The 9,815-nt window shown below is 41.3% G+C and overlaps 1 protein-coding gene across 1 annotated transcript; it reads right to left on the bottom strand.

Annotated features, from left to right (window-relative positions):
- Positions 1 to 1,042: 1,042 nt before the first annotated feature.
- Positions 1,043 to 1,996, bottom strand: LOC140468500 (probable G-protein coupled receptor 139). The gene has a single exon (XM_072564579.1). The coding sequence runs from the start codon at positions 1,994 to 1,996 to the stop codon at positions 1,043 to 1,045; it is 954 nt and encodes a 317-aa protein (XP_072420680.1).
- Positions 1,997 to 9,815: the final 7,819 nt, after the last annotated feature.

Raw genomic sequence — 9,815 nt, forward strand, 5'->3', positions numbered from 1 at the left:
TTGCATAAACACACTCATAATTTGTAACAGTAAGGGACATATCCAACGACAAAAACCAAGGGGCACACACACAGAGTGACATCCCCACAAAGGCAATGAGCCCCCCGCAACCCCCCCACACACACACACACAGACACCGTCACGCACTGAAAGGGAAACGCATGAACACACTTCCCGCCCAGCCACGGGGATAGGAAAGGGAGATGACCAAACTCCAGCCAACTTACTTACAGTAACGTGTCAATTTATTGCTGGCTATATCTGTGCACTTTGTACTTTGCAAAATCACTCCCTATAGAAAGATCATTGAACGGAGTGATGGGGAAGTGAGGTCAGTCAATGCACGTGAGCATGTGCTGAACTGAGACAAGTGTCTGGCATGGTCAATGTGAGAAAAAGACAGAGAGTGAGAGGGAGAGACAGAGAGACAGAGAAAGAGATCGATAGAAAGACGAAGAAGGATACATAGAGGGAGACGGAGAGAAAGACAAACAGATGAAAAGGTGGAGAGAGAGAGAACGATACAGACAGGGAGGGCGACACAGAGCGAGACAGAGAGCGAGAGAAAGAGACCGAGCAGGATTCTAAGAGATAGGGACATTGGAGAGAGGAAGAGAGGAACAAAAACAGAAAGAAAGAGGCAGAGAGAGACTAAACAAAGACCCCTTGAAGAGAGTAGACAGGAGGTGGACTGAATAAACTCTCTTTCAATAAAAATGTTCATCTCCAATCGGCAATTAACATGAGAGGATCACCAATACCCGAGGCCTTTCCTTTGTTGTAATAAAGTGTTTATTGGGAGCTGAATAGGGAGAGTCTGACAATCATCGTGGTGCAGGAGGGTCCGTTTCTGTTTCTGTCCCTGTCCCTCTTCCCCTGCAGGGGGAATGCAGAGACCACATCCTGCCGGTCTATAACTTCATCCAAATGGCAGTCCATGAAGATGCAATGTTCGAGCTGAACCGATCACTCACAGCCAGTCCATCATATCAAATCTCTCTACCAGCATCTTTCTATCGTCATTCCATCCCAAGTGAAAAAGTTACGTGACCAGTTGCTGCACCGCATTCCTGAACTTATCTCGAAACTTGGGCACAGTCACTGCATAAAATAATGTGTTTGTGCTGCAGCTTAAATCACGAAGCATTTCTCCGGCCCATGTGAAGTGATGTTTCCTCCAAGGACCTATTTCTTTAACGATGAAGTATACGGTGCTTGCACTGTTCACTCCCCAAAGAAGTATGAAGCTGATGGATATGGTGAAGAGGCAAATCACCGAATTCTTCAGGCTCTTCGTCTCTGTGTCTTTGCGACTCTCTCCCTTGCTCGGACCCATCAGGCACTTGCGGACTCGACTGGCCACTAAAATGTACCTGACCGTCAAAGTGTTCATCAATAGGATCAACATGAATGGAATGAAAGGCGTTAAAATGATATCAAACCACTTAAACGCTTGCCACCTAGGATCAGTAAAATAACTTGACTTTATGTGGCAGTACATTGGAACATTGTTAATTATCCTCCCAGGTCGAAACCGAAAATAGATGGGAATGTTTTTTGAACAGAGTAGAATGGTGGTTGCAGCCAGAGCCACAGCCAAAGCTTTATCTGTCCAATATTTTCTGTTCATTTTCAAGCAGCAAATGGCTACAAAACGATCAAAGGTGAAAAGGACAGTGAACCAGACGGAACAGTCTGTGGATGCACGAAACAGGACATAGACAGCACTGCACACAGGGGTGATGTCCAGGAAACACCCTGGGAAGTAAAGTTCTTTCAATCGCCGCTGTATGATGTCAGCAAAAATGAACAGTAGATCTGAGGCTGCCATAGCCAGCAGGCAGCGGGTTGTGCAGTTAGAGAGGGCACACTTTCCCCGAGAGAGAACCAACATCAGCAGGAAATTAACTGAAAGGGACAGAATATAAAATATAAGTCGGAAGTCACTAATCAAGCATTCTCCACTTCTGCCCAGAGAGCTATGGAAGATCTCCATATCTTACTGGGACAGGGAATTGACAGATTGCAAAAGGACATAAATTTTAAGGTGAACAGCAAAAGGTTTGGAGGGGATTTGAGGAAAGATCTTTCACTCAGAGAGTGGTGCGTGTTCTGATAATTCAGTGCTTGGGAGGGTTGTTGATGTAGGAAACCTCACAACCTTTAACAACTACCTGGGAGAAGACCAGATTTCATCGAGCCTTGATAGCACAAGCTTGACGACTGATGTACCAATTCAGTTCAGTCGGATTCCACAATTCTAAGAGGTACGTCTGGGAAGTAGTTTGGGAAGGAAAACATTTTCACAAAATAAATAAAAGAGCTGTGGATACCAGAAATATTAAAAAGAAACAGAAATCACAGGCGAAGCTCAACAGCTGTGGCAGCATCTGTGGAGAGAGCAACATCATTAATGCAATCATTCTTCACCAGAACACATCCCTCTGAACATTTGTCAATGATACGCAAACGTCAACTCGGTTTACTCCTCTCACAAGGCCCCAACATTGCAAACAAAGGACGGGGATTGATTTTGAAAAGGGAATTGAGAATCATGGTGTTGATATTTATCTACGATGGAACATTTCTTCGAATGCTCCGAAAATGCTGGGCATGGTTAGAGTCATAGTCTCTATGACTCTAATACCACCGTGGATGTATTCCCAGGAATATTCTACCTAAGTCCAACTGTAATGTTATCCCTTGTCAAAAAACAACTCGTCTTTTTTCTTGACACCTTTCTTTACTTCCTACAGCATTTCTATCCTGCAATTGTCAGCTGCCAGTCCTGTCCATCCCTGGACCACATCTATGTAATTGTTATGATATCCTAGCCCCATATTCCTCACCACGAGCATCTGTTTTCCCTGTTAGGCATCTTGTGTAGAAATAAATGAAATTTAATTTGTCAGTCTTGCCTCATTCTCTGCGTTGAGTCTGTCTGACAATTGGACTTGCTCGTTTTCCCTTCTGTGTCAGTCTCAGGCTGATTTCTTTCCTTCTGTCGGTCTGATCACGTGACCCCACCCCCGCTCACACAACCTTACCGTAATCGAGATACTACTACCCTCAAAGACCTCCTTTCATTTTCCTGTCTAAGCTCATACTCTCCCTTCAGAATTTCGTCCTTATTCCTTCCTGTGTCGTTAGTTCCAATGTACACAATGACCTTCAGCTGATGCCACTCCCCTTTGAAAATATTCCACACGGTCTCTGAGATATCCTTGATCCTGGCAACAGTGAGGCAAAAGACTGTCTGTGCCTCTGTTGAGAGCGTCCCCTATCACAGGTCGTCCCTTGGAAACTGACGTAGCAGTCGTTAAATTTGAACCAGTCATTTTGCCAGTACTGGGCTGTTCATGATACATTCCCCTAAGTGTCCATCACACCCTACATTTTCCAAAACAACATATCTCTTTAAAGTGGGGATAGTCACAGGAGACTCCTGCTCGACCTATCTCCCTCTCTTGCTTTTCCTGGAGGTAACCTGTCTATTTGGTTATGTCTGCCTTTGTTGTCTCTTCTTTTTGTAGCCAACCATCAGACCCCTTAACTCCTGAAAATTCCTCATTGACTCAACATTCCTCACTGCTGCTCCAACCTATACAAGTGATATGATAGGATTCACGATCAAACATACTTACTCCAGACATATTGATCAGTAACACGTAAGCTCTACCACATCTGGCAGGAAGAGTACATCGCTCCTCCAAAGGCCATCTTTGCAACTTAATAATCTACACAACCAGAACAAACTACAGCCTTACTGCTGTAAAGGACTCTGCCACCAGCTAATGTAGTGCCGATGTTTTATATTTTTACATTTTAATCAAGAGACAGGATCTCAATAAAACCTGGTACCAAATATTACTCATTCTACTGAATATTGCAGATATACATCAAAAACTCAGCAAGACTACATTTAAAAATTATAAACGTACCTGCTCCTGTGCTGTGAACTCTTCCACACAGTTTCCTCCTTTATTTTACATTGTGTTGCTTTTATCTTTCTTTTCCCCAAATTTCCAAAACAATGTGACGTAACATGAAAAAAATTAGTCTTCCAGCATTTTTTTGGACGTCAGCGCTGACACCCGAACCATCTCAAAAAAAAGGAGACGCTCTTACAGTCACAATTATTTCCCTTTCTCCAATTTGGGTTACCTCGAAACGGCTGGTCACGATATTACAAAACCATTGCTTGTTACAATTCTGAAGATGCATCTGTTTGATGTTCAATGCTAACAGAGCTGAGATAGGTTTGTTTCATCATTACATGTGTAATCCATGATCTGAGACGTTTCTGACATGATGGAATGAAGATCTGTTAACTCACTGAATCCCACATAGTTTGGTTTGGAAAGTGAACAATTCCCTGTCAAGTTTAGAAAATGTTCTAATTTCGCTGACATTCAGCCAGCAAATAATACAACATGCAAATAGGGAGCTGTGACATTTTTTATTGCATTCTCTGCACTACCTGACTCAAATAGCTTTTGGAAGGTGCTTTTTGATATATTATGAATAAGCTATACAATGCGAATCAAAACAGACAGTTCCCTACTGCAATTTCTGAATGTGACAGCTCCAATCCATTGTATAATAAAATATGATTAAAAAAATCACGTCTCTCTGACTGTCTATTATGTTCTATCATGTCGGGGCAATTAATGTTTAAATTGATGATCTGAACACTCAGCAGTTCATCGACAATACAAGATTTCATAATACTTCTTTTCTAAATCTTTACAGTGTAATGAGACAACTAAACAAGGTAAGTAATATTAACTTCATGATTTGGTAAATTCTTATGCTCTCACTTTAATTAATAGTATTCCTCCCCATGCAAAATTGATGTATTTTAATGTTACGAAGCTACAAACACTTCTTCTGGGAACAACTGGAAGATGGACACAACCTTGTGGAGTTCACTTTAACAATCCACAGTGTTGTTGTGGTGGAAAAGGAAAACAAAGAAACAGGCCATTTAACCGACCAAGTGAATTCACTTCAAAACTCCTCAGTCTTTCTGCAATAGCACAGAAATTCACGAAAGAGGTCATTCATGTCTGCATCAATTGAGAAAACGAACCACCTGCTCTGATCCCCCTTTCCGGCACCTGGTTCCCAGCTTTGAGGGTGCTTCCAATTTAACCTGTTGGACTATAACCTGGTGTTGTGTGATTTTGAACCCCGGAATTTCCACAGACTAACACCATTCTTGTAAATATCTTCTCTACTCTCCTCAGAGTAATTCTGTCCTCACTGCTTGGTGTTTACCTGTACAATGCACAAAACCGTATGTGTGTGAGCCATCCAGCGTCTCATGCAGTTGCAGTCTTACGGATCTGGCAGGGACTGAGGGAATTTATTTTGAGTTGGCTCTGGTGCAGAGTGAGAGAGTAATAAATTTGTGATGAGTTAATAGGTTTTAAACTCAGAGTGAATTACTGATAAGGCTTTGGATCATATAATGGATCTGAAAGAAAATAGTTGAAGCTCAAACTATATGAAGAGTGGGCTTAGTTTATCAGTTCTTCAGGAGTTAGTATTAGTCTATAATCGCCTCACGTCTGTTCTGATACCAGCTGATTAGTTACAGAACAAGTCAGATCCTAAACACAAATCCAGTTTGATGGATGATAACGTTACTTGTTTTGGTTTAACAATGTGATCTCTTGCTCAATCGCAAACACACAATGCTGCAAATATTATTTCTACAACAAAACATAAATTTATTGCACAAGGAAAAAACGATCAAGTAGAATGAATCCATCTACTTACACAAAACGCAGATTCAAAAGCAATGAACACGGAAGAACTGTATAATTCTCATAACCGTCAAAACATCCATAAATGAAAGAAAACACGTGAACTTTATATATTTTACAAAACACGACTCCCAGTACTGTTCCAAAGAAAACAATTCTCACGTAATATTTACACGAGAATCCCTGTTTCTATCACTTGGTGAAATGACCTGTCACTGTCACTTCTCAACTGGAACCGCAGTAAATTCCTTCATGGAGCTACCAGAGTGTCAACGTACTTAGCTTGAAACAATCTCTTCAGAGATTTTTCTTCTCACAACACTTTTGTCTGGGACTAATACAACATTTTCATTCCAAGGCAATATAATTTACCTAAACTCTCATTTCCTTCACATGAGCACGGATCCATACACTCACTCAGTTCCAGGGTCTTACAGGAACTGAAAGAAATGACAAAAATGATTGAAGTGAAAGTAATGCTTTCTCAGTTCAGGCTTTCTTCCTTATTCGCAAAATCCAGAACTCTTCAATAAATCTTTCAGGCTCCATTAATGCCATGCTGTGTTGCAAGCATCAAAAATAAACAAAGGTTCACTGTAGCCAAACATCAAATGCAAAATTGAAAACAATTGTTGTGATTTCAGAAATAACTTGAAATTAACCATAACCTTCAGATGCACAGAGAAGCCCACTGATTATTCACTCAGAAAAAAAACCCCAGATACAAACTCAATCAAAATGATATTGCACTCTCTACTTTAGAATACCACCGCTTATATTTTGCCAAAGTGTTTCCTTTTCTTAATTCCACCGAAACTGTCCATAGTTTACGATTGAAATGGAGATTTCAGGTGCGTTCCAAGAAGAGTTGAATAATTTCCAAAGCAATTACTGCCGAATCTGCAAGAAAGGGTTTCCACAGAGTCTCTGAAATCTGAGACGAAATGGCTGATCACCTGCCATTGTGTGACTTTGGGCACAATATGCCCATGTATCATTTTCAGCTGCAAAGTGAACCCGCACACAATCCTCAGACCGATTCACAGGAACTCAAGGTACTTACCAGGAATTGTTACAAATGGAAAGGTCGTGTAAAATATTTTCCGCACATCACTAAATGAAAGCGTCATTTTCTGCCTGAATCTCTTTGTGCAGACAATCTCTCTTTACTCAATACCGAGGAGATACAATCAAAAGCCTTTCATTTATAACTGCTGACATCACGTGGGGGACCGCGACAATTCAATGTTGTTCAATTCATTTATTTAACGATTTGAACAAACAAGTGGTACCAGTGAGTATACTCCCACCCGTCACATTCTATTTTAAGCCTGAGGTTTATTGGATGATACAAATCTAAATCGGTCAGTCGGAAACATTGGAAAAAGGCATGTGGAATAAATTCATAGAATTATTACAAAGTGGACGTAGATCAGTGGGCCCATCCAGTCCAAACCTGCAAAGGCTATCCCACCCACATCCACCTGCTGGCCTTGTGAGACAGCAGGGCAAACTACTGAGGTTCTGTGCCACCCTGTATACCAGCATTGACACCCCAACACCATCTATCAAATCTCATTTAATATCAGTGTTCTTCCCTCGCCTTTGACGATTTCGAAAGTAAATTCCGGTTGTTAAGTGTCTCTCTGAGAAATGTTCTCCTCACGAGAGGAATGTGGCTTTCCTGGTTCCTTGTTCTGTGAAGGGATGATAGTTGGTTAATGGAGACAACACATTGTAGTTTTTAAAAAATCTAAAGTCACAACAGATTTCCTCATCTTGCAGGGATACAGCTTCTGAATCAAATATAACTTCTCCAATTCAGGCAATCATTCAAACAAGTAAATTGAGCCACTTAAAAATTCACCCAAAAGTTGCATAAGTTCCAATTAATACTGATCGTCCGACTAGTACTTGAGTGTCCTTGACATGTTTCAGAGCTGAATCTGAGACACACGATCTGTGCAGCACCACACGGGGATGAGTTATTCTCTGTTCCCTGCAGTGTACTGCACATGTCCAGAGTAGATACCGAAAACATCTGACAGATGAGGGGATGGATCAGCTTCAAGCGAGATCGTGGAGTGAGGCCAGGAGGGATTTGCAAAAGCAAGGATGTAGAAATGTCAAATTTGGAAACATTTCAGCGGGTATCAATGCTGCCAATGAAACCTGCACCGATGAGGAAATGTGACTTGGCTGGAGGACTGATTTAGAACAGAAAGCAGAGAGAAATTTTAAATCTGTCATCTTCATGTTGTTGGGCTGGCATAAGTGAGTGCCACAAGGACCATTTCTCCAGACACAGCCATTTATTATTTGCCAATGACTGAGATGGTGGGATCATGTGCGACGTTTGTTGATAGCAAAATGTTAGTTGGACAGTAAAATTCAAGGAGAGCGGGAAGGACAGTTTCAGTTAGTGAATTCACACACAATATTCAGTGCACTATAATATAGAGAAACTTGTGGCATTGTTCATTCATTTCTCACTTGGAAAGATTTCAGTACACCCATAATCATTTAGATGCTTATCCAATTCATAAGTCAAGAGGCAACAAAAAGCCGTTAGGTCCATTTAGTGCCTGTAGTTTCCATTATTCTCTTCAAAGATTTACTCATCTCAGACACTTCTAACTTTGTGCAATTCAAACCTAGGTTTGCGTCTTTTCACTCCCTCATCACTGAACATTTGCTGCCCAGCTATAATATGTTCAATCAATCCAGCACTCAAACAGACATCAATTCCCAACTCCCCAGTTTTTGTTTTGCTTTTCAGTATCTATTAAGTCAGATTGTTGCTGATTTAACATCAAATGGCAAATGTGGACAAACAAAAAGTGACTGAGTGACTCTATCAGAATCATCATTCCTGACTTGACAGGAGCCTGGAAGGTACATTGCTTCAAAAATGCCTCGGTCTGGAACATCACAGAAAAACTTCAACATATCTTAACGTGCGGGGTTTACTGGGTAGGGACAGAAGCAGGAAAGGTAAAGTGTTGAAACTGAAGAGCCCGTGGTCCTGGTGCACATTTACAACAGCAATATCTGTTCGTGAAAATACGCTTCAGAGTCCGGCATCCTGTCATAAATCTCCCATTTATTGCAAATGAATCTCCTTTGACAGTTGCGTCTTACTGAGTCAGTTGGTCAGCATCTCAATATTCCTGACATTCATCCTTTTAATTCAGACCGGGCTCCCTGATTCGATCAGTTTCAGAGCTCCAATCAGGGAACTCATACACGATGAGGTTCAGCTGGCCGAAGTAATGACAAGAGCAGGGAGAAAGAGTCATTAATCCCAATCAGTAAAATGTGGCAAATCAGGCAAGACACTGAAAGGCTGATCCCGTTGTTATTCTGGGTACACACTAGGCCGATGAAATTGCGGCTGGAAGCATTGGTTGAAGGAGGAAGTGCTTTGGATGTATCGATGATTTGTGAGGGTTCTCGGGCTGGTGCGATCAGAATACATGGGAAACGTGGGTTTTCCTTGAATTGAATGGGGATTGCTCCTGCTTTGGAGAATCCCACTACAGACATTGTGGAATATTGGTTCAATCTTTGTCAGAGCGTTGGCAACCTGGAATAAAGCTCAGTTAGCAGGGAGATGAAAATGGCCACTTGAAGTCGTAAATCTGTGAGTGAAAGAGAAAATTAACAAAAACACGCTCGGAATCCATGAAAATGATCTGCTTCGGAATCCGAATCTTCAGGATCAAACCGTTCCCTCACATGTCTCACAGATTCGGGGACAGAGTTCTCTCTGGAGCTCGACTTTCTCATTTTTAGGGATATTCTCAATACTGTATGCCTTGCGTTATACAGTTATGATCAAGATCTCATCTTTACTTGTTATTGCTTATGATGATGCTTGCTGTATTTGAACGAAAATAGCACTTTAAAAGAATGAACTTCTTAAATCTCAGGTTTGAACTGACACAAGAGAACAGATATAAGCATGCAGCAAGTTAATTTGTTTACTCTAAAACAAACAGACACAATGAAATAGAATGAATTTACAATATTATTGTATTGGGG

This window comes from Chiloscyllium punctatum, chromosome 47 (genome assembly GCF_047496795.1).
Source record: "Chiloscyllium punctatum isolate Juve2018m chromosome 47, sChiPun1.3, whole genome shotgun sequence".
NCBI lineage: Eukaryota > Metazoa > Chordata > Chondrichthyes > Orectolobiformes > Hemiscylliidae > Chiloscyllium > Chiloscyllium punctatum.